This window comes from Mirounga leonina, unplaced genomic scaffold, assembly GCF_011800145.1.
Source record: "Mirounga leonina isolate KUSES-001 unplaced genomic scaffold, KU_Mleo_1.0 Mir_94, whole genome shotgun sequence".
Taxonomy (NCBI): domain Eukaryota; kingdom Metazoa; phylum Chordata; class Mammalia; order Carnivora; family Phocidae; genus Mirounga; species Mirounga leonina.
In genome coordinates this window covers 13,090,216-13,116,187 of record NW_023270855.1, presented here as the reverse complement: position 1 = coordinate 13,116,187, position 25,972 = coordinate 13,090,216, and the positions used below count along the sequence as shown (strand labels likewise).

General features: G+C 40.9%; 1 protein-coding gene across 2 annotated transcripts in view; it reads left to right on the top strand.

Annotated features, from left to right (window-relative positions):
* Positions 1-25,972, top strand: part of ITPR1 (inositol 1,4,5-trisphosphate receptor type 1) — a 328,878-nt gene that overhangs the window by 199,404 nt on the left and 103,502 nt on the right. For both annotated transcript variants that reach the window (XM_034997067.1, XM_034997066.1), the window contains 4 exons: positions 395-543; positions 1,484-1,595; positions 21,681-21,813; positions 23,851-24,041. In XM_034997067.1, the coding sequence (XP_034852958.1) occupies positions 395-543; positions 1,484-1,595; positions 21,681-21,813; positions 23,851-24,041 (585 nt within the window). The remainder of the gene's footprint in view (positions 1-394; positions 544-1,483; positions 1,596-21,680; positions 21,814-23,850; positions 24,042-25,972) is intronic.

Here is a 25,972-nt window from a genome sequence, read left to right as displayed (position 1 = left end):
GGTACTGATGTTGTTTCTAAAAAATTGGATCATGTAGTCCATGCTATTGTTTAACCATTTTTTTACACTCATATTGTAGACATTTTTCCATGTTGTCGAATGTACTTTTTGCATCGTATTTTAAAATATGTGGAATGACCCCTTGAGTGACATAAGGATCACCACAATAGAAGGGCTGGTGGGGCTGTTTTTACCTCGTTCTCTGCGTCAGGGGCTATGGCTTCAGATACCCCTGGGGCAGTGTTTAATAATTTGAGATAAATACCAGACAGTATTAACAGTGCTCTAATCTAGCCTAGCTTGTGGTCATTTTTGAGGTCAGAAATGAATGTTCTCACTCTCCTGTAGCCAGCCTCGGCCTGAGCTGCTCACCAAAGCTGCCCTTCTGTTCCAGGACATCGTCTCAGCCCTGGAGGACCGTCTAAGGCCCCTGGTCCAGGCAGAGTTATCTGTGCTCGTGGATGTGCTCCACAGACCTGAGCTGCTTTTCCCAGAGAACACAGATGCCAGAAGAAAGTGCGAAAGTGGTGGCTTCATTTGCAAGTAAGCAGCCTCTCGCTCTGGGGTGGTCAGTTACAGAGCCCTGCTGACCAGACAGAGTGCTTGTTCGTGAAGAAGCAGACGCTGGCCTGGTTTTTGACTTTGATGAGTACAAGGTCATGCGTTAGAGTCCCATTCTGACCTTGCTAAAGTAAGTTTGTGGGTTCGGTTGTACTTAACTGACACTTGTTTTTGGGTGAGAATTTCTCCTTTTAACTGCATGCCCGATCATCTTCCATGCCACAAGCACTGAGAGAGTGCCCACTGTGGGCTGCGATACAGATGTAGAAAAGTCATGGCTCTTCTGCCCTCCAAAAGCGCAGACCTACCAGGACCCCCGTCTTTTCCTAACACCTTTGTAGTTTCTTAGTTTATGCTTTGGGGCATTACCTAAAAGAAACAACTGGTTCCATGACCAGAAATCTCCTTTTGATTTTTATCCTAAGGTGGGTTGATTAACTTGAGAGTGGACTCTGCCTCTGAGCCCCTCAAAGGACCCTGGGTCCCTCAAAGGACAAGACTATGGGTGAATGAACAGTGTTCACCTTAACCATTATCCTCATGAGGTTGTTTTTTTTTTTTTTTTATACTGGTGGCATATTTTAGCAATGTTACCAGCACTCCTTAGTGGATAAAAAGCCACACTTTATAAACTGACAGGTTTGAGTGGGCCCCTGTCCTATTTCTCCTCCCCCTATCATCTCCTATGTGGTAGACTCCTGCCCAGTGTGCCCTTTTGCTGTTACTGACCAGCAGGTGTCGCTGTTGAGACACTAACTGGCTGTTCGCACTACAGTGAATGCCCCAAAGCATGTTTAACCTGGGAGTCCTTGACAGATATTTGTTCATTAACTGACTACTTAAAATAAGTTGCTTGTGAAGTGATTGTTTGTTTAATTGAAAGATCATTTCAGGGACCTAATGTATGCCCCCCTCCCTTCAGGTTAATAAAGCATACTAAACAGTTGCTAGAGGAGAATGAGGAAAAACTCTGCATTAAGGTCCTACAGACCCTCCGAGAAATGATGACCAAAGACAGAGGCTATGGAGAAAAGGTACTGTGTTTTATTCTCTTGTCAAGACAAGGTCTTGCTATTAAATTGAAGTGGGATGATGGGTTAGAAATCCACTGTAGTTCAGGCATATTGACTAAGGGGACTTTTTATTTTTTAAAGCTAATTATCTGGTCATGAAAGGTAGCTAAATCATATGCCTTCTCTTCTAAAAATCACATATACTTAGTCGTCTTACAGGCTGCTTGCCACGTAATCTAATGTCAGGGAAATAGTAACAAGGTATTTCATCTAAATTCCTGGTGGGAATGCAAATGCCTCTTGTGTATCAAGGCATGCATTCCTGAGTTTTGGGTTCCAGCTAGGCATACCTGTGGGTTTACTGCTTCTTTCTGGTGAGATGTTGCACAATCCTTCCAGTGTACTAAGAAACTCCCTCCTGTTCTAACTGGAATTAGGGCAGGCAAACACATTACCCTTTCTAGCTCAGACTGGGAAATGGGCAGTCCCTGGGACATGCTATTTCTTGGCATAGGCACTGAGCAAGGATGTGCAAGGCACCATTCTGCACACTTTCGATTTTGGTCCAAGTGGGATAAAAACAATCTCACTGCCCCTTCTTTCTGCCTCCCCACTTTAAAAATTGGGGGGACATGAATTTAAAATCCCACCAGTTTTCATTTGAAGGTAGTATGTTCACTAATGTTCTCCTAGCCACTTCAGTAGCATTTTCTGAATAGGTATATCCACTGATGTCATTGATTTGTCAAACTACCCAGTAACTCATTGATTCATCTCTGTGAAGAAGCCTTAATAATTAAATCACTGCCTTCTTTGTCAAAGTGGGTGGTGGCAACCAGGTTATTTCAGGTATAGAAGTCTGTAGGGATCTTGATTTCTGACCTAAGCAATATCTTATGCAAATATTAGAACAATTTCACATGTGAAAATCTTTGGATAAGAAAAATAAACCGGCAAAGTACACAAGCCCTTTTGCAGCATACATTCCTTCACTCTCCCCAGATGACACGGCTTTGAAGTGTCACTCTGAATTTTAAAAATACATAAATTAAAAGGTGAATGAATGTGGACTAATTAGGAAATAAGTATCTATAACTCAGTAGGAACTTTGTGGTAGAAACCTGCAAAACAAGAGTTTATAAATATAAATGATAGAAGTGAAGACCCCTTGTACAAATGAGAGATGATGAGATGTCCTGTTCATATGAGCACTTGCAGAGACACCTATGTAGATCTTGCACTAAAACAAAAAGAGAGAGTAGGCAAAAGCTAATAGCAGAGAGTACCAGACAAACAAGCAGCATTTATTTCACAAAATCTTTCTTTTTCTTAAAGTGAGCTTTAAAAAATGTTTTTAAAATATAATTCTAGTAACAGAAATTCACTCTTCATAAAAAGATAAAACCCACCAAAAGCTGTATAACCAGCTAGGAATATACTTGTAGCTTTGGGGGCATAAAACTTGATTTTAAAAGGTGGAGACCAGTTTTCTCTTCTTTAGAATATCTGTTCATTTCTATGACTGAGTTTTTTTTTTTTTTTTAAGATTTTATTTATTTATTTGACAGACACAACGAGAGAGGGAACACAAGCAGGGGGAGTGGGAGAAGGAGAAGCAGGCTTCCCGCGGAATAGGGAGCCGGATGTGGGGCTCGATCCCAAGACCCTGGGATCATGACCTGAGCCGAAGGCAGACGCTTAACAACTGAGCCACCCAGGCACCCCATGACTGAGATTTTTATAGTAAACTTGGTGTCCCTACTCCCACAAATGTTACAAGTTGTGATTATACTTAAATTTCTCTCAAGTTTTTTTTATTTGTTTTTGTTTTTAATATCATGGAAAGTAGAAAAGCTAGGATTTGGCAACTAAGTACATCAGGGTCTTTGGGCCACATGGAAGGTATGCTTCCTCACTGGCTTTCCCTGCTGTTGGTGCTAACTGGGAGAATATCATCACAGACCATGGGAGATGCTGGACCTGAGATGTTGTAAAACTGTCGTTATGAAGCTCATGGAAAACGATGGAGCCTGGGGCTTTAAGAGGGCAGTAGGGTGGAGGTCACTATGAAAGAGTAAATTGTCAGAGTTTAGAAGAGGTTCTTAGGCACTGGCTCACATTCTTTTTTTTTTCAGCTGGTGAAGAAATTAGCCACACCCAAGCAGAGAGAGGCTTAAAGGAAAGATGGCATGTCTTTCCAGTCTGATTGGGGCTATCATCCCCCTTCACGAAAGTGAAAATACCACAGGCAAATGTGGGAAATGCCATGCAACCAAGGAATACATTCCAGAAACCCGTGTTAGTCAACAGCTTCAATACCTATAGCACATACTTAGAATGCTTCTGACCCTATGCTTTGTGGGAAAATGCTACTTAACTATTGACATTAATTGAACTTAAAAGAGTTGGTGGGGGGGGTTTGTGCTAAACTATTTCTGTTTTTTCCGATCTGGTAGTGGGTATTAAATTTGTCCTGTTTTATGAAGGCTTTTTGAAAATGATTTTGATGCTTTCACGGCTGTCCCTGTTTGACTACAGATGCAAGATGTATGGGGCAGGCCAGCTCTTTCAAGGGTAGAAGGAACCCAGAGCCAAAGAACTAACCTTTCCCAGGCAAACCAGTTGGCTTTGGTTGATAAAATAAATGAGGTGTTCTTTGGACTGGATGCTCAGGGCACAAGGGGAAGTGTGAGGTCATTTCCGTCTTCCTGGCCCAATTTTCCTATTAGTTGTCTCTTAAGTGGAATTTGTCCCATGACTAATGCCCTCCTGGGATGTCCAGAATTGTTCTGCCTCTCTGCCCTGTCCTGAGTCTTCATGGCCATAGTCTGGTCTGGCATCACTTTGTCCTGCTCTCCCTCTGCACACCAGGAGGCCACGGTTCAGAGCTGAAGTGACTTCCCAAGGTCACGTGGCAAGTGTGTGACAGGATCAAGACTGAAAGCCAGGGTCTCGAATCCCAGTGCACTGCCCTTTTCTTCCACCCCTCAGGTAGTGTCCACCCTGTCTGTGGGCCAAGTTTTCTTGTCTCCTAAGCCATAATCCTTAAAGATAAAGAGACATAGATGCCTTTATTCATCTCTGTGTCTTCATTCAATATTTAGGATTGTCAAGGTCACAGATGAAAATGAAAGTTGAGATCATTCTTTATTATCCTGTTTAAAAAATGTTGAAATATTAGTTTGCTTGTATGGATTAACTTGTCTAAAAAAAAAGCCACTGGGTACTGCCACCCATATTACCAGATAGACTAAAACATAACAGAATCACTGAATACTGGCTTACATTTTTAAAATGCCTTATATACCCATTAGTGTCCTAAAGTATGTCTTAAATAACAATTACATTCTTTGACTTCTTGTTATGTGCCAGCCGCTGTACTAAACATTATGTTTTACCTTATATCAGGTCAGCGTCAGAGATAGCAGTAGTGTTATTAACTATTTTATACATGGGGGAGAAAACTTAGGCTCAGAGAGGTTCAGAAACTTGCCCAAGGCCACACAGGAATGGGGGAGCCAGGAGTTCAAACCGGAACACTCTGACTTCAGAGTCTTCACCACTGTATCATTGGTGATTGACACCATTTGAATGTTTTGAAGTCCATCCACAAATGTAACATTTAAGTTTCGATTATGTTCCATCATTGTGTAGACGACACCGGACAGTGGCTCTGACGCACAGCAGGTAGCAAAATGTAAACATCTCATCTTCAACTGAGTTGTGATGTCTCATCTGATTGAAAACAGTCTCCACTTGATGCCAACTGGCTTTACAAATTACGATTGTCCCAGGATCCTCCACAATCTCTGGTTGTTCTAGTCAGGTCCCAAAAGAAAGCGTCAAAGTGGACAGTCCTCTTGTCTTGGTCAGTTCCCTGGCAGGTACCTGTCTAAGAACTGTCACATAGGACACCAAGCTTGGGGCTGCTAGAAGAAGATTATCACAAAAAATTAATCATGCTCACTTAGGAATAAAAAAAAATCTTTATTATGTCTCTAAAATGCAAAGGAGCAGCAATGAATATTTGTCTCATAGAGTGGTAAATCTAAATATTTTAAAAATGATCACCAAAATAATGGTGAAATGTGTTTTTGTATGATGCTTATAGTGTCTTGCTATCCTATGTATTCAAGGTTAATAAACCTTAAAATTATATCAGGACTTTACAACTATTCTTTGTCTGAAACGCCTACTAAACTCTGCCTTTTTTTTTTTAAATTTAAATTCAATTGGCCAAGGTATAGTACATCATTAGTTCTTGATATAATGTTCAATGATTTATTAGTTGAATATAACACCCATTGCTCATCGTATCACGTGCCTGCTTTTAATCCACAAATTAAACCATGTCTTTATTAAAAAACAAAAACAAAAAAACTTCCCATAGCTAAACATCTCTAAAATTTAATCTGAATCTTTAACTCAGAGAACATCCAAATGCCCTTAGACCCAGCTTGAAAAGACAGCATAATTATGTTATATGTTGTATATTGGCCTCTCTGTAGTCTACTATAGGCTTTTTATTAGTCAAAGAGCTTTGGAAAGAAATTCAGAAGTCAAGAATTAATATAAAAGGATATCTCAGAATTTATTTAAAATCTATTTTCTCTTCTGAATAGTAGTAGCTGTTTTACTACTAGAGAGTTTTTTACCTCAAGTAACGTCAGGGTTTTCATTTCATACTAATTGACAGTACCTGTTAATTACCAATGCTTCTTTTCTCTAGGTGAATAAAATATTAGCATTTCCAGCTACCAGGATTTCTAATAAGGAACTTAAATTTGCAAATGTACTATTAACAAAGAATAATAAAAATAACTTGAGGATCATCTCTCCCCTTTTAAACAAGCACAATTGTGATTAATGCTCTAGTTTTTTTTCTTTTTCTTGACCTTGATGCTAATCATTTACTTGTTACTAATATCACTTGAATTGGCTCTAATCATCTTTGGGGGAAAAGTGTGGTGTTTTTTTTTTTTTTTTTGGTTTGTTTGTTTTTTAATCATCAATAGTAGCAGGATTTGGAGCTTCTGCTCTTAGGATATGTTGTCATACTATTTGCTGAAGTGGAACCTAGTTCTGATTTAGCCCAACTACAGTTTGGACCCCAGATCCCTACTGAATGGTAAAATGAATCAAAAGAAAGAATTTTCTCCTAACCTGCGTAGATCCAACTGTAGTCTTTGGCTTTCCTCTTTCCCACCCTCTTCCAAAAGAACATGGTTCTTGTTTGGGTAATTGGCCCTTGCTCGCAGCTCAGTTCAAGTTTTCACATCTGCAAGAGTGGGAAGGTGCACCTCTGAGCCCTTGGTTAAGTGACCTGGGAGGTTTGATACCTGCCATGTGAACACAGTGTGGCAGCATCCTGCCCCCATCCTGAATGGTGTGGTGCAGAGCAGATGTCACTGTGAGCTGTGGTGGTTAGTGCCCCAGATCTCTGCACCTCTTCAGATGGTCCCCATCTAACAACGCTCCAACATGGGAGACTCAGTGCTAAGACAAAGTTTCTAACACTTCACTTGCTGGTATTTCCTAACATTTCCTTCTTTTTCTCCCCCTTTTTTTCTTTTCCAGCTCATTTCCATTGATGAATTGGATAATGCTGAGGTCCTAATTTCATTTTTTTTTTAAATGTCCCATGGTGATGTTTCCATGACACCTTTCCAGTGAACACTGTGGTCTGTCCCCTAGTCTCTGCAGCGTCTAGTATCTGACTTTGTGTAGTGTGCCTTCTGGGCGTGAGTTGAGTCCTTTGTGTCTGTCTTAGCATTTCCCATGAGTTTGTTTGCCATTTGTCCTTGGAGATCCCATCAGAATGTAGATAAAGATTTTCTAAAACTGTGATAAGATTTCAATCATTCACTGTTTAGAATCTCAGCTGAATTTGTGGTTGATGCTGGTCATTAACCTATCTCTGAAACTCAGTGTTGATATTTATAAAGAGCTTTTCTATCTGGATGCAAAGCATCAATGCAAAAAGAAATAACTGCATTCATATAGTTTGAAAGTAGTAAACAACAACAACACTATTCTCTTGGTCCACATGTTGGGAGGTATTGAGTATGAGGGATCATATAAAATTTTGTCTAAGTGAGTTGTGAATTCCAAATTGCTCGTTGAGACTATCTAGATGCAGGCTTACAATGGGGTTAAAAATATACTAGATCTGTGGCTTTTCATCCAGGAAAACTACCTAGAGGTCAGGAAATTGAAATGTCATCTGATGGATCCTATCAAATTAGTATCAAACTAAGTTTATATATATTCATATCAAATTAGTTTTTTGACCACAGTTATCCTGGGGACCAATGAGTGGTCATTTTATTTGGGATTTGGGGACCTCTGAAATATTTTTGTCTAAAGATTTTATTTATTTATTTGACAGAGAGAGACACAGTGAGGGAAGGAACACAAACAAGGGGAGTGAGAGAGGGAGAAGTAGGCTTCCCGCTGAGTAGGGAGCCTGATGCGGGGCTCTATCCCAGTACCCCGAGATCATGACCTGAGCTGAAGGCAGAAGCCTAACAACTGAGCCACCCAGGCACCCCTGAAATATTTTTTGTTTGGTGAATATTTTTCATCATTTCCTACCATATATTTAGGTTGCAATACATGTAATACAATTAAAGTATATAAATGAGGGAGTTAAATTGCTTGGCAAATTGAGCACCCTGGAAAAAAATATTTTTAGACTTTTAAAAATGTCTTTCCTGCTCTACCTCTTTAGATATCTATTACTTCTTTTGATAGACCAAGTAATACCTTACTTTGGGCAGGATAGAGCTACCAGAGCGAATATGTTGTCTATTCTAATATCCACCACCATCATTTCAAAAATATTAAGAGATGGTTCAGATTTACTAAAGGACAGTTTGAATCACAGACTTAAAGCTAAAAGCAAGTTGCTCTGAATTTGGTTCAGTTCCCTCAGGAATGGAGCTCCGAGACATTAAGTGACTGGACTTAGCTTGCACAGCCAGATAGATAGTGGCTAAATTAAAGCTAGCACTGCCGGCTCAGCTCCTCTCCTGGTGTGCTTGCTGTTCTACCACAGTAAACTCTGGAAACATGGACTTTTCCTTGTAGTAATCAGTCTTGGACGGGGAGGAGGCCATGCCCTCTGGGATGCGTAGAAGGTGAGAAAAGGTTGTGCGGTAAAGGCTTAATGAATGGCTTTAACTACAGTGATTTTTGCCATTTCCTGTCTCGTTCTTTCTCTTCCTGGTTATTTCTGTGCCAGAAAAATACCTCATGCTGAATTTGCATGTTGGCACCTTTCATTACTCTTATTTCTACCTGGAGTTGTAAATGCCTTACTGATTTGAACTTTTCCTTTGAAATACTGAAGTTGTGTTTCTATTTGCTTAAGTACAAATGAAGGAACATCTTCCCTAATCGGAGTCTGCAATGTTATTAATATACTGTTTTGCACCATAGTAATCAGTTGATGTGTTTGGTTGCTCAAGATAGAACTTGGGTCTCCTGGCTGGGAGTTTATTGCTTGCTTATGGAAAGATTCCACAGTTGGAGCAGGTGTGTTTATAATTATACTTTAGGAAATAGAATACTGTCTGTTTATAAAAGAAGAATGTTCTGGCAGCCACTTGGATTCTTTGAAAATTCCCTGAGGAAGCAACTGCGGATCCCCTCTTCGTTGTTACCCCTGGCAACTGTCAGAGCCCTGGGACACCAGCACTCTGTCCCCAGTCCCTCAGGCTGTTAGATCTGGTCCTCTAAGCAGAGATGGTTGATTGGCCTTTTTCATCAATGGCTGTTCTGGAAACTACCACAGCTCCTGTGGTTTCTCCTCTACCAAGCCTTTTGTCAATATGTGCTGGTGCAAACCTGCAGCCCACAGCTGGGGTTCGGCAGAAGCTTAATGAGAGTTCATGCTGGCCCGTGATACAGGCAAGGCCTCACACCTAATTTGCAAACCAGTGTTCAATTCTAAACATGGTGGGGAATCGCCCCTGAAATAGTGTAAGGCATATATGGTGATCCCATGAAACCCTGATTGGGGGAGGGCCACTGCCTTTTAATGATAGAGGCCACTCGGGCATCTCAAGGAAGGAGATGTGCTGTGAATGACTCTTGAAAAAGCACAGCACCTCTGTGTTTTTGTCAGTGCTCTGAGAAATCAAGGTGAAATGAGGACAGAGTCATGGAATCCCTGTAAGGAAAGGGCATGGTATAGAGCCCTCCAGCTGTCTTCTAGAACAAAATGTCATTTGAAACCAGGAAGAGGAGGTTTGGCCTTTCTTTCTTTCTTCTTTCTTTCTTTCTTTCCTTCCTTCTTGGCAAATAAAGAGGCACAGTGTCCATTCTACCCCCCTAATTTTACCTTTTCCTTGGGGGGTTGTTTGAGGGGGTACAGATTGGGTGTAGGGGAAAAGGAAACTACCATACTTGGGTTGGTGTCCCTTCAGCTCACTCTTAACGTTTATAGCTTGATGAATTGTTACATATGTATACATAAATCAAGATAGGAGATGTTTCCATCACCCCCAGAAAGTTCCCATTATCTACCCATTCTTGGCTTTAAACAGATGCCAACTGATGCTAAAGACACTCAGTTATATGACTAATATTTGAATGCCTGTTACATTCCAGGCATGGTGTGAGGCTGTAGGACTATGGTGTTGCCCCCAAATAGGCACAGTGTCTGCTCTTCTGAAGTCCAGTTTTGTGGGGGAGACGGGTAGTAGTACAAATTAGTGTTCAGTGACAGCTGTAAACCATGAGAATTGCTAGAATGGAGAAGTAACTGGGGGGTTATGAGAACCCATAATTTGGGAACTTCTACCTGAGCAGGGAGGTCGCATAAGAGCTTAGGAGGTCAGGTAACAGCAGGTGGGTAGCACCAGCAGGTGATCCTGTGAATCACCTTTCTAAACTGTAAAGTGCTGTGCTAACCAAACAGATAGACGATTTCAATCCAATACCCAAACCTGAGGTGGAGGCGGTAAGGCAGAACAGTAATCCATCTCATTTTCATGTATGTGTCTGTGGCAGGGAATGGTGTGTTGAGAAAGTGTGGGCTATAGCTCAGTGGGACATGCTGCATTTCTTTGTATTTGAGATGTTTTCCCCATTTCATCACTGTCACTTGGACCATGAAATCTAGAGTGGCATTCCCACTGGTTTAAGGGTGGCTGTGGCCTGCTTAAAGTAAGCCCTCAACTTATCCCACCTTGAGCTTCTTCTGCAAGCCAAGGATGCTGGCGAAGGAGAACTTTGTAAAATTCAGGAAGGGGAGAAAAGAGAAACACAAGAATTATTAAATTTCACCTTCAGGGGGCGTTCTCATGACATCCAGCCCAGGCTGGAGGTGTCCTACTTTTTTACATTGCTGTGAACTGCTGGGTTGGGCACCTGCCAACATTCAGGCGGCAGTTACATAAGAGCTGCTTTTTTTCCTGGAATTTAGGCTCACTGCTGATGTGTGACCTTCAGCAGTAATTGCCAATAAATGCAGCGGGGCTGTTTACTGTTAGACACTAGCAACCATACAGCAAGCGAGCTCAACTAAGAGCACACAGAAGCTGTTGCAGGAGGATTTGGGGGGAAGGGGGCTGGGGTGTGTGTGTGTGTGTGTGTGTGTGTGCGTGCGTGTGTTTTGATGCTGAGATTATTCCACAGTGACTGAAATTGTATAATTTGGTCAAGTCAGAATGTGTTTTTTAAAAATGAATTTCGCTATTGGGTTCCAATGAACGTGTTCTGTAAAGGTGAAACGGCATCATTGGGACTAAATTTTTACTTCTTACTTGGTTTCTAAAAACAAATGCCATTAATAAAGGGCATTGTGTTAGCAGATGTGAAGGTTTAAAATTGTTCTGCTGAAATGCTAGATCACATATTTTAGCTCAATTTTCTTTAAAGCTTTCTAGTCTCTTAAGGTGGGTTTGCAAAGGCTCAGGAAGGACGGGTCCCAGCAAACATATTTGCAATCCTGTCTACTGTTGGCTGGTTGGTTGGTTTCCCTCCTCTGAGGTTTTGAGTGGGTGAAGAGGAACTGGAGGCTGATTCAGGGGTACTAGAGTTCATACATTCCCTTTGATATGCTGAATAGGAGGGCCATAGGATGTCTGCGTTGCTTGAACTGTATTCAGCTTCTGCTGGGGATGGTCCATGGAAGGAGACTTCATCTTTCAAGGGAAGATTCTAGAAGCCCATGGTTAATGGAATGATTTATGTTAATGGCAGCGGAAAACAAAAGGTTTTGTTTTTTGGGTTTTTTTTTTTTTTTTTTTTTTAAACAAGGCTGTGGTCTGTGCTAGCCTGTCGGAGGCATATGTGAAATGTATGTGTGTATGTGAGTGGATATTGTTATACATACATAGGAATAATAACTCTAGGAAGACTAAGGGCTTCTTTTTTTTTTTTTTAAGATGAGAAGGTATGATTTCCTTCGTTTATAGTAGAAATCCATCCTTCGAAAAATGTTAGGTATGTTACATGTTGCAAGCAAGCATGTCCGTATCTCACAAGCACATACCTGATTACTACTTAAGTCCCTTGATTTGCAGCCTCATCCAAGAAGGCCACTTGGGATTTAGTGACTTGAGATTCATTTTGAATTTCTATTTCAAAACTAGTCATTTGAAATCTTTTTTTCTATGAGGTTAGATTTTGCTGACCTAGTCTAAAAGCACTGGGAAGACATAAGATCAGTGAATAAATACAAAAAGGCAATAGGGTGCAGTAATGGGTTTCCAAGTTCAAAACCAGGCAACATCAGACCACTGTCCGTCACCTGCTGGTTTGGGAGGCTTTGCCTTGATTGGAGGTGTCAGCCCCTGAATGTAGTGACTGATCCTGAGACTAAGGTGTGGAAGACAAGACTTGTCCAAATTCAGACATCACCGTTTTCTCAAAACATGCCTCCTTAATGTGTGCTCATTGAGGATGAACCTTCATGTAAAAAAAAAATTTAACTTGATAATAAAATATGCTGAGAAGAATCACTTCATTATTAAATATTATGTTCTGGTTTTGGCATTATATATTATATTTATGTAGCTATTATCTTATTTGAACAATGTAGCTTATTATAAATATGCTTCTATTTTTCAAAATTGCAGCTTACTGCCATAAAATAACCTCATCCTCAAGGAAATAGAGCTGAAATCCTCTTAGAAGGAAGTGCTAGTAAAGGCTGTCAGTTTTTTTTTGTTTTGTTTTGTTTTGTTTTTACCAAATTATATGCCAGGTATGGTTTGGCCTTTGCCATGCCTGAAATCATTTTATGTCCTAGCAAGTTGTATTATATTTAGGGAACTTGCTGTTAGATATTACGAAATGAAGTTTACTGAAAATATACCAAGCATTGTTTAATGTTTTAACTGGAAGAAATCCTAAAGAATATCTGCTCCAGTCTCCTTGAACTACAGGTCAGAACATGGAAGCCCAGAGAGGTTCAGTGCCTGGCTCAGGTTCATACAGAACCAATGAGCTTGTGGACACATGACCCTGTGTAGCGCTCTTGGTTTTTCCATTCTCTTTCATGAACGGATAGTCCTTCTATACACTATTCAGTGAATCCTAAGGCTGCAAAGCATCCTCTGTTGTCTCAAAGAGCTTCATGAAATGTTCAAGGAGAAAAGATAATTTTAATTTAATCATTATTTTGGAAATTAATTTTAAAACAAGCATATCAGTAGTTCAGGGAAGCAGTAGAGTAAGTGTACAATTATAAAACATATCAGAAATCACTGATGTCTGAGTGATTAAGAAATACCCATATACTACCTATGGGCATTCTAGAAGTATTCACAATACTTCCTTGAACAAAGAGATCTTGAACAAGAAAATTTTAAAAACAAAACAAAACCCCACCACTTGCAATTCATTCTTCTTCATTTCCTTTAACTTTTGATTGGCAAAAGAGTAGGAGGGTAGCTCTGTGGGTTCCTACAGTAAACCCATGCCTATAATCTTTTTGTTCTAATCCTATAGGATCAGTATAAAAAGATATGTTAGTGGGAATGTAGCCAGTGCAAATAGTAGAAGATAACATCTTTTTTCCGTTGGTATCTCTGGCTGCTCTAAAAGACATGGGCCGTTGCTTTAATTCTTTTTCTCATGTGTCCCTTCTACACTAAGGGAGATAGCAAATACATTTGCACAGTTTCAGTTCTTTAGCCTAAAGCATACAGAATTTAAGAACAGAGTTAGAGTGTATTCTTGGGTTGTCATATTATTTATGTCTTGAAAAGACCTGTAACTGACTTCTGTTTTTATTTTCCTTCCCATGCTTCAGTCCCTCCTGCCACTGTATGTCTCCACACCCCAATGGGAGGCTCAAGACTCTGGAGATAAATTTTTTCCCTGAGGCTAGTGAAGTTGTGCTCATGTCTGAAAATTCTTCTGTCCATAATTGAGGGAGCAGCCCTCCACATACACCCCACTGTCCTTGGAGAATTACTTTAATCTTTGTACTTAAAGACATCTCCTGTATCTTTTCATCATTTTACCTGTTGAGAAATGAAAACAGAACAGAAGCCATAAAGTTATATAATGACCATCTTTTTTTTTTTTTTAAGATTTTATTTATTTGACAGAGACACAGCGAGAGAGGGAACACAAGCAGTGGAAGCGGGAGAGGGAGAAGCAGGCTTCCCCCCGAGCAGGGAGCCCGACTGGGGGCTCGATCCCAGGGCCCTGGGATCATGACCTGGGCCGAAAGCAGATGCTTAACGACTGAGCCACCCACTGAGTGTCTCCTCCCCTATAATGACAATCTTATATCAAGAACACTTTTTTCCATGTTGGGGATCAAACCACCAAAGGGATAGTGTTGGGCTGAACTGAAACACCACCAGGTCTCACAGCTTCAGTCCTTCTGTGCTTTCAGCACCTGTTCTGGCTCACCAGCTGACAGCCACACTCTGGCCTCAGTATGGATGCTGTGTCGCTGGAGCATTGATGAGGGAGGCCAAGGTCACTCACTTGCAACGTGAGCCTTGGCCTCATTCCACAGTGCCAGACTGTACCTTGAGCTAGCCAGCCATGCCTGGTGTGTGACTTTGGTCCAGGGAGGCCTGGGTAGGGTCTGGTGGTTACCTCTGACATCAGTCAGTTCCCTGCTCCAAGCACGTGCCCTGTGGAAGACAGATTCCTGGAGCCGTCGTTCACAAGCTTTGGGCCTCTGGGAAGGGGAGTGCCCCTGGGACCTCTGTTACCATTACCCACCCCCTTTCCCTCCCTGCACCTCCTTGGATATGCACTGTGATTGCTTTTTCTCTCTCAGTGTACAAACAAAACACGGGTGTGCCGTGGTTCTTCCTTTGGCGTCTTTTTTTTTTACCCCCCCAAGATCTGTTTCCTTCTTGGTCATTAGTAGTCTTTTGTTTCTTTCCCTATTTTAAAAATGTTTCCCTATCTCAGGCCAATTGTTTCTTCCAGCGCGACCACACTGAGTGCATTTTAAAAGAGAAAGTGTCTCCTCCCCTCAGTTGCTAAAGATCTGGTATAGCCATGTCACCTCATCTTTGATCTTGCCTTCTGTGTTTTGTCCTTCATGTTGGTCTCTGGACTTCTTTGTGGCCCATGAGATTCAAGTGCCATAACTAATATGCTTTGTTTTACTCCCAACTAGCTCCCACAAGCTCCGGATTCTGAGAACTCCACAGAGGTGTGTTGCTCACCTATATTTGCAGTGACAGCAAATATGGGTGCTTCTCAGTTGTCCTGGTTGAGTGCCTGAGTTGTAGTGGTGAAATTTCTGTCCTGGTGGTAGGCACAGGAGGGAAGTCTTCTAGCTGGCCTGGGACCTGATGGTTTCTGTAATTGAGGAGGCTTTCAGTGTAGAAAGTAAGTTCCGAGTTGCTGGAGCTAAACCAGAGCGCCCCTCCAGGTGAGGAGATGGGGCTCTCTGAAGGCTTTCACACAAAACTGTCTCAGTCTTGAAATGTTCAGTTGAGCAACTCTGGAATGTCAAGACCCTTCTGTTGTTCTACAAAATAGACTCTGGGTTCTGTGCAGAGGTAACACAAATTTGAAGTTCTGGATATTAACGTATAGTTTTGGTGAAAGCTACTAATAAATCATAGTTTCACATTGCATTCTTTCTGTTCTTCCTGTTGCTAACTAAACTCCTTAAATGAAGGACTAGAATTAATTTAGGCCTCTAAAGTCATAGAGAAGCTTTTTGGGGAGACCTATTTCTAAGTATCAGAATTTACTTTCAGAAGCTATTCTAAAATCGCAGTAGGGTAAAGCATGAATGGAGTGTACTTCATTTGAGATAAGTCTAATGAAGATCTTAAAAATGAAACAAACATTATCAAATTGCTGAGTTGCAGTGTGGCTGCTTTATGATGATCAGTGTCTACTCTGCTAATCAGAGCTCTTCATTGTTAGCAGCTTTGATTAGAATGCTGTGTACTGGTGGGTCAGGGAGAGCTGAGGTGGCCTTGTGTGTGTCTGCTCAGAAGAGTATGCATTGATGTTCTGATGCATGTGCTGTGCAATTATGCATGTATGAACTGTGAAGATTTGCACTGTTGGTGTCTTGCATTATAACCCCTTTTGGGGTCACGTAAAAGTACATAATATAGTATATGGCCAAAAAGTCAGAAACCTGCTCATTTAAATAGTGTGTTAGGCTTGGGGACAGGACAGTTGGTAAGCAGTATTCTAAGTAATCGAGCATTAGCATGTGTCTGGGGAAAAAATTTTAGAAGGCCTAAAATCCTCTTGTGTAACTCTTACCTCAGTATGAGCTCTTGGTATTTTATTTGTGATTGATACTGAAGATGGTCATGTCTGCCTAGTGTTGTACTTAAAATGGAATTTCTGCATGCTTAGCAGGAGCTTGAACCGAGCCCCCCCCTGAGGCAACTGGAAGACCATAAAAGGGTACGTAGTCTTGGATGTTGGGAGCTAATGACCATAACACCTCCCTCAGCCATACATTGTAATTTAAAGACAGCTTATGTTGGTGTTGATATTATTGTTAAAGCATTAATTGGCTCAGGACCAGTCACAGCCATTTGTATTAGTGAGGCTAACTGGTGAGTCCACTTATTATCTACCTGCTTGAGCCCTATACCTTGCCAGTGTCCAAATGATGACCAGGAAGCTTTTCATGACCTCTCTTCTTTTTCTGTAGTGGCTTTCTAATCAGATTAAGTCTTTAAAAATTTTTTTTCTGCAAGTGACTGATGATCATTATGATTAATTTATAATCAAAAAAAGTTTAATAAAAAGTTCACAATTACATTACTCAGCTATAAAAGCAGCTAATGATATAATATTCCCTCTGCCCACTTTTTTTACGCAGGTGTGTATATGTGCCAACAAACATTTTCTTTGTCCTTGGGATTATTCGAAGTGTACAACTTCTGTACCTTGCTCTTGTCATTTAATATTGTGTATGACGATTTTCTTTGAAAGTCTGAAAATTAATAGCTGTCTGAAGTTCCACAAATGAACAAGTGGTTTGTAATATTTTCCTTTGATGAAGAAATGAAGAAATGGGTACATCTTTGGGTAGATTCCTAGAAGGGGCATTCTTAGGCCAAAGGAGAGATACTTTCTTTATGTGCTCATTATGCATTGCCAAACCATTTTCTATAAGGCTTATCTACATCGTTAGCATGCTGACCAATTCATGTTACTCATTTTTGGAAGATAACCAGATATCCTGGATTTCTGAGTACTTACCATATGCCAGTTACTGTGCTAAGACTTTTACATATGTTAACTCATCAATTTAATTTTTATTAATGCTGACATTGACTCAGTGACATAGCCTTCATCCCCATTTCATATTAGGAAACTAAGACACAGGAAGTTGAGGTACTTTACCTAAGGTCATGCGGTTAGAACATGAGCAGTTATAACAAAGACTGCCTTGGAATTGTGGTCATCAGTGTCCTGGAGGATTTTTGCCTGAGATAAATGTGTGGCCCCATGCACCTTTGTTCTGCTCACATGCTCCAGCCCCTGCTCAGTCCCACCACATCCCAAATTCTTTGAATTCTTCTTCAATTGTAGTTTCTCAGGCTATGACCAAAGAACAGCTCCTGGGGAGCTGGCATTTAGCCTTTCCCCTCCAGCATCCTGGATCTCTAGCAGTTAGTCGACCAAGGGCCCCTTGCATTCCTGTGTTTTCCATCCGTACCTGTGCTTTAAGAATTGCCACAATAGAAGTAGCTGGAAAAGACACATAGCCATCCCTCATGCCCTAAGTTCTCAGGGGACACGGTACTGAATGCTACATAAGGGCATAAGCTTTGGAATTAGAGGTTCAAATCTCTCTGTGCCAAGCCTAGCTGTGTGATTTAAAGCAAGTTATGTATACTCCCTGTGCCTCAGTTTCTTCTGCTGTAAAATGGGGATACTAATAGCCTCTGCCCCTTAGGACTGTCCTGCTGAGCTGTACTCAGGAAGCACTTAGCACAGTGGCTGGAATATGACAAGGGATATTAACTATTGTATTGTAGTTACCTCGCAGACTGAAACGCTTCAATTGATTTGGTAGACAATAGTAGCAAAAGGAAGGTATTTTTAAATTGAGACGCGACCTTAGTGCTGACTAAAGCGTGAAAGGCTCACCACTCATGTGAGAGAGGGTGATCTTTCCTGCAGCACGTGATTTTCAAGTGGCTGGAACCTAGGAAGCCAAAAAGTTCACGTTTTCTCTCCTGTGCATATGTGGCAATATTAACTCCTTAGTGCCTTGTTCGGCACTTGTCTCTGTCCCTACATATCATTAGCCACTCAGTCGAACTGATAGAAATGAAACTTGTTTGAACCAAACTGCAAGGAAGGAGCTTGGTTTCATTACTCTACATCACTGAACTACCATTTTCACTGTTCTAAAATGACACTTACTACAAAAGAAACTCTTGGCCTTTGCCTTTTCTCAGTCTTAGGTAATAATGTGTGTGTGGAATTTCTTACCAGAGACAAACATCTGATATCTGTTTGCATACTATAGGTGTAAACTTCTGGAAAAAAATTAATGTTATTTAAAAAGAAGGGCGGAGGGTTGCATGGCCAAATGTTAAAATCGCAGAAGTGACGTTATTTGGGGAGTCTTTTTTTTTTTTTTTTCCTTTTCTGCAGTAGGGTTTCTGATCCTAGTACGCAGTGAGGAGTTTTGTGCTCTTGAGTGATTTATATCATGATGATTAGGAAGGCTTTTCTCTGCAGATTTTAATTTTTCCTAAATTAAACCACTGGCTCAGAAAACAGAATTTTTCTCAAACCTAAGTTTTTACACTAGGGATTTGCATAACTTTTTATAATGTTGTCCATTTTCTTTTTCCCTTTTTACCTAAAATTATCAGTCTTTATTCTTTCAGAAAAGGAATAAATCTCAACTTGTTAAAAAAAAAAAAAAGGCAAATCCCACATGCTCTGTGGTTTTTTTTCCCTTGCAGCTTAAACTTTTTTGTGTGTGTGGAGAGAAGGTGAGGTGAATATGTGCCAAAAGCCTTATAATTAAGAAGGAAAAAAATAAAAGTTTGTAGGGTAGAATGTATGTGTGTGTGTTTTTCCATAATTAGCACATTTCATGATATTCTCTTATGGGGGAAAATGTACCATTTGATGCATCAGTTGCTATGGTAACCGCTAGGGTTTTTCTGTGGAAGGAGAGACAAAATGGTAATGTGAGATCCCTTTGTAACTTCAGTTGGCATCCAGGCTGCATAAATGTGAAGTTCCTGTTCCTGGAGTCCACGTGTTCCCAGATGACATGTGTTCCTTCCTTTACCTCCCGCTTGCTTGATGGCAAACTGACCATAGTCTTGCCAATTGCCCTCAAGCTAAGGAGTGGAAAATCTGAGTTGCTCCTCCCTGAAGCGGAATTGGAGTGTAAAGGCTATAGTTGAGACTTCCTAAAAGACGTGTGTTTGTTGGTTGGTCGGTCATGGTCACCCTGCCTTTGACTTGACCATTCCATCTTCCATCTTCCAGACGCTTGCCAGGATTGGCTACATTGTCTGTCTTGAGCAGTTGCAGCTTGTAGGCCTCAGCCCACCCATCTATCTCTCAAACAACGTTCTTGTGATGCCCAGAGGGATCCAGTTAGAGAGTTAGGATGGTTTACTGCCAACCATTCCCTATTGTGGGAATTCAAACACTGTATGTTATTGAAAGAAAATCAAACTGATACATCATTATGTTGAAAAAAGGAAATCATATTTAATCTCCTGTTACATTCAGCATGGAGGTAACTTTTTCTTTCCCCTTTTTCTTTCTGGGTCAGCTTCTGTGAATGATCCTTTGAAATTTGTATTTCTCTCATCTTATGAAGTCAACCTTTAAATCACCATGCTCTCACTGACTGCTTTGGAGACCATCGATGTGTTTGTATTGGTGCTAGAGACGAAAATGCCAGCAAAGCTATATCTTTATAACAAAATGTGGTTTTCTAAACCATTAAAGAATATTGTGCCAAATGCAGTCTATTTAAAAAGTACATGAAAACCTCATAAATAGCTTCCCCATTGGAAGCACTCTCGGAATTTTGTATTTACAGTCAGTCAAGGTGGGTAACAAGTCTCAGCTAATAGAAGCACCTTCCTTTGCTGAACTACAATGAGAGACATATTTGTGGGTGGAATGGAGAGAAGAAAATAGAGATTTTTTCCATTTCCTGAACTTTGAATTAAAAATCAGTACTGCCCACCCCCCTCCTATTTATCCCATCCCAATTTGTCCCCTGAGTCTTTGACCAGCAGCATGAATTAAGAAAGAAGAAAAACTTGGCAGTGTAGCCTTGAGACCTTATGTGATTCTGACGCTGAACTAAGGAGTTTTCTACCTTTCTCCTTTGTTCCCTGGTCCCGCGTTCCCCTGGCACCCCAGCCTCCTTGCCCCTCTCAGGGCCCTTCTCACCCTCCCGTCTGCTCCCTCCCATCCTGTTTTGCAGACACCCCACTTGAAGTCTCCAGACCTATTCTTGGAGCTTATTAACAAATCACTTTAAATTCTACTGACTCGTGTTACCATTGCAGGTCTCTTCAGAAGAACTCTTGGGCCTCTATTTTAGACACCTGCTATATCTCAGCACCCCTTCCCTCTGCTAGACTTCTCACTCACCTCTCCTGATGATGTGCCAGAGGAACTCCATGCCTTACTACTTTGTCTCTGGGAAAGAGTCTGGGGGAGAACCATACAGCCTCTGACTTTTAGAAACTTCCAGACCGGGAGGTGGTCTGAGAGTCACTTAGCAGGACTGAATGTAGCATAGAGCTGAGAATAAATCGTGCTGCTTTGCTAACGTCCCCTAGTATTAGAGAACAAATCATGGTTTTATTTATTTTTTTGGTTGGAGTTGTGGAAAGCGTTGTTATGTCTTCTGTCCAAGATTCCTTTGATAGTTATATTTTTAAAACATTGTATTACGGAAAGGTTCAAATACATACAAGAAGAACTAGAAGAGTTTTGAGAACCCACATTCCTAACTCAGCTTCAACAACTATCAACTGGCTACTCATATTTATATCCCTTACCTATTCCCCTCCCTTATTATTTCAAAGCAAATGTCAAACTCATTTTGTTCATGGTGCTTATTTTTTGATTGGCATGTCTGATATCTGCCCCTACTTTATTTTCTATAGCATTATTTTTTCTTCACCACTCAACCCATTGACTGTTTCTATAAGAAAAGCTTACTTTCAGCTCATTATATCATTATGCAGTATTACTTTTATATCTTAATATTTTCTTACAATATTGGGAATAGACCCTATGCCTGGGGTAACATTTTTATATTGCTATGTGAAAGGTGACCTGTAAAATTCTCATTTTGTCTGAGTTTTATTGGCTTACCCCAAAGGGACTTTTTTGTTTTTGTTATTGTTAGTTGCCCTTCAGAATTAATGTTCTGTGTTTATCACTGTGAGAGAGAGAACTTGAGATATTTAATATTCTAGATTGCTGCTTTTTTTTAATGATGCGCTTTCCTGAGAAAATATTGAGGAAGTTAACTTCAGAGTTTCCAAGTGCTTTTATTAATAATTTATTTTTTCACCGAGTGAAACTGAGCCAATTATAACTGAGTACCCCCATGTTTTTTGAGTATTAGTAGCTCACTTATGCATTAAATTCAGAACCTGATTTCATTATCCTGTTTGAATTAAGGGTGAGGCGCTCAGGCAAATTTTGGTCAACCGTTACTATGGAAACGTCAGACCTTCAGGAAGAAGAGAAAGCCTCACCACCTTTGGCAATGGCCCGCTGTCACCAGGAGGACCCAGCAAGCCTGGGGGAGGAGGTAGGCTGTGTGGTGTGCTAATTAGCTGCACATGTGAATTGAGTGTGCCACATGAGAGCTACATGTTTCTCCTTAACAGGTTGAAACTAACAGATGAATTTGGGTGGCAAGTGTGTTTTCTAGCAACTTGTTTTGTCTTTGGTCTACCATCAAAATGATATCTAAAAATATTTCCCTGCAGTTAGATATTGGCTAAGTCTTTTGCCCCTCTTTCCAGTACAACAACCCTCTGGGTGATTTTTGAATGACACAAGGAACTTGATTTTACTCCCCATTTTCTTGTGCTTGTGAGGATTCATTCTTCCCATTAAATAACAATGGTGTTAGCAGTGAGGATGGTGAAAACTACCATTTATTGTACACCTACTGATTGCCAAGGGCTCTCCCAAGCATTTGAGCTTCTTGTTTGCTCCTCCAAGTACCCCATTATATGGCAGGTACTGTTGTTATCCCTTTTAACAGAAGAAAAATGGAAGCTTGTTAGTGACTGGTCTATAATTTGAACCTCGGTATGTCTAATTCTAATGCCTATTCTGTGTTCCTCCCAAACTCTGAAGGGAGTTTACCGAAAAGAAAAAGAAAGAAAAGAAAAGAAAAGCCTCTATAGAATTGCTTAAAAAAAAAATCCTCAAAGAGTTTGCAAAACATTGTAAGCACAGTTACAGCAAAAGTTGCAAGAACGTTGAACTCAACTGTGGGTATTGGTTTTGGTTTTAAAGTGGGGAGGGCAGGAGTTCAGTGCTCTCTGGAAGCACAAGTGTGAGTTGTCTGATTCCTTGTCTATAATGATGACTGTTATGCACTATAGGTTTTGGGGGCATTCTGTAGGTAGCACCAAAATACTTGGTGGTGAATAAAGTTATCCTAGCAATATCTGGGAAGGGATCTTGAGTTTCTCACCAAATGAAAACTTGAAGCATATCTACTTACTTCATGGGGCTGTACAGCTTCAGTGAAGATAGAGTTCTCAGAGTATCCCAGGAACAGGACCTTAGCATTTCATCTGCAAGTTCCCAGGGATTTTCAAGCAGAAGTTCCTCGCATAACATCTCAAAACTATTTCTCTTTACTTTCTGTAGTGGGGTCATTCCACAAATATGGGAGGCCCTGGGGAGGCCTTCTGAGGGTGTTTTAGAAATGCATCAGAGACCGTTTCTGCTTTAAAAAAGCTGTAAGAGAGAAGAGACGCAACCCAATTTCTACTCTGCACTATGGATATAATGGATCTAGGTAGTTAAGACAAGCGGTGCAAAGGAGGTGGCATTTGAATTGATGTCTGCGGGGAAGGACTGGCAGATGATTTTCTTCTCTCTGAAATTGATCAGCCCATTTCCCCGTGTACATTAACGTTTCAGTTATTGCCAATAATAATGCAAGGCAAGTTCTTATGTAGGCACTTTCTAAACACAGTTGGAATCCATTCCACTAAACGACATAGGCCCTATCTTCTTAAGTTTATTCATGTTATCTCAAGCTCAGTGGGGATGGGAATTTTATCTGTTTTCACTCTCTAGCCCCAGCTCTTGGCTCCATGCCAAGCACTGAGTAACTATTGAATGAACGAATGAACAGATAAATTATGTGAAGGGTTGAGTTTGGGGCTAGAGTGGGTTTGTTAGAAACAGGGCTAAAGTGATTGTTATAGGCTATATTTTCTTAGGAGTGTTCTAAGACATGTATAAGTTTGGTTTGTCTCTTGAACTCAAAAGTTTCTTAATAATTCTGCACCAAGTCATTGTATTTTAATATCAGGGAGAGTCTTGGCTGGATGGCTGTAGGTCTCTTGCTGGAAATACGTTTCTCATCTTACCTACCTGCCTGCATTCAAATACCATCTCTGTTACAAGCTGGGTGTCCTCCTCAAAGACGAGTGACTTCATCTCTGTGCTAATAATTAATACCTTCCTTGTGGGGTCTTTAAGAAGGTTAAAAGAGCTAATACTGTTAAAACATTTAGTGCATTAAGTGTTGGTGCATAGTAAGTATGCAATACATACTCTGCCTATGGTTAATGAGAACAATATTCCATCTTCCCAGGGGGAGGCTCTGGGTCCAGCTCCACGAGCAGGGGTGAGATGAGCCTGGCTGAGGTTCAGTGCCACCTCGACAAGGAGGGTGCCTCCAATCTGGTCATCGACCTCATAATGAATGCGTCCAGTGACCGAGTGTTTCATGAAAGCATTCTCCTGGCCATCGCCCTCCTGGAAGGAGGCAACACCACCATACAGGTAAGGAGGCAGCTTGCTGCTGTGTGGCATCCCTGCTGAGCAGGAAGAGAATCTGTTCTGAGAGCCAGGCACCTGCGTGGTACCACAGCTCTTCTATGATGGACAGCTCATTCCTAGAGCACAAAATTCTGTTCTTATGAAAAGCAAATTCTACCGGTATCTTCCTCGGTCGTTCAGTCATAATTCAGAGTTGGTTTCAAAACATGAGTTACATTTGAAAACTTATAAAATGCTGATGTGCAAAGAAAATTGATCCAAGATGTGGGGCATGGTAGGAAATCCGTAAATCTTTGTTCAATGGGGGCGCCTGGGTAGCTCAGTCGTTAAGCGTCTGCCTTCGGCTCAGGTCATGATCCAGGGTCCTGGGATCGAGCCCCGCATCGGGCTCCCTGCTTGGCGGGAAGCCTGCTTCTCCCTCCTCCACTCCCCCTGCTTGTGTTCCTGCTCTCACTGTCTCTCTCTCTGTCAAATAAATAAATAAAATCTTAAAAAAAAAAAAATCTTTGTTCAATGAGTGATTGAATGAAGTGTATTTATAGTTTTTATCCCAGATCATAGACAGTCCCATCAGAGGGTGACCAAAAAGGAGTTTGGGCTGTGTGTGCTGTTTAGATTTAATTTTTGTATCTGTAGACACTGCAGTTATTGCTGGTTTATAAATTTCTCTACCTTTCAAGTGAAAAGTTCAATAGAACCATTTGAACTAATAACACCAATTTGAACTAATAGGAAAAAGTCAGGCTAGGTTAGTCAAAGATGTGTAGATAATTTTTGATAGCTGGATAGAATATATATTTTAAAACAGTAATAAAAACTTGAAAGAATTCTTGATAGAAGTCCTTAATGAAGTGATTTTAATGAATTTAATATATATTTTTTAATTTTCATGTCGAAATGGCAATTAAAATTATTTTTTTAATATTTTATCATCCCCGTCTTCACGCAATCTTCCTTCTTTGTTGCCTCTTGAATAAGGGTTTACTTAGCTGCATGTGTGTGTACACCTACATTTCGATAACAGCTTTATTGAGATATAATTAACACATCATAAACTTCATTCACCCTGATGTGTATGTTTGACTTGACATTAAATTCTTGGGCCCGAACTTAAATTCAGAGTCTGGATTAATAGAGTCTTGGATCTTAGTGCAAACTAGAAGAGGATAGGCTGCTGTGGGTAGATTCGCCCCGGGCCAGGTTGCATTTCTCCGTGCTTCCTCTCCCAGGTGCCCTGCCCCTTGCACGAGCTGCACAGCCACCTGTGGTGGTCCTGTCTCCTCGCACTCCAATCCCAGCTCTCCCTAACACACGCTTCAGAAGTTCATTATTAGGTGCTGCTCTAAGTGGAGATTTGTGCTGGTGGCAGAGTCCGCTGCATGCCTGAGTCATCACTTTGGCGCTGGACTTGTGACACATTGGGATGGCTGTTTGATTTTGTCACATGTGAGTCTGACCGTGAACGTGGATGGATCCTGTGGTCCTTCTCATCATTAGGATGTGGCCAACCCACTGCCGTGCTGGAACGGAAGCAGTGCTCAAGCACTCCTTGTCTTCCAACCACAGGATTTCCAGTGACTAGATCATTTGAACTAAACATTTATTGAGCACTTTGTGGGTACACAGAGCTTTAGTAGGGACTACAAGGTGGTGGTTTCTAGAAACAGGAGCCAGTTGGTCTATGAGAATTTTCTTCAGGCATAGCCAAGTATGAAAAATGAAGGCAGTGTGGTGAGTTTTTCATAAATCACGTGTATTCAATTTGAAGGACCATCTTACCATTTCATTTCTGATATTATGTCCTCTCCAGTGTCTTTGCTTTCTTGAAAAGATTTTGAGAGTGGATGATAGTTTTTTCTTCTCTGTTTATTAAAGAAATTGGGAACCCTAGGTTATTCCTTCTCCTTCCCAATTTTCTTTTAAAGCTTTAGTAA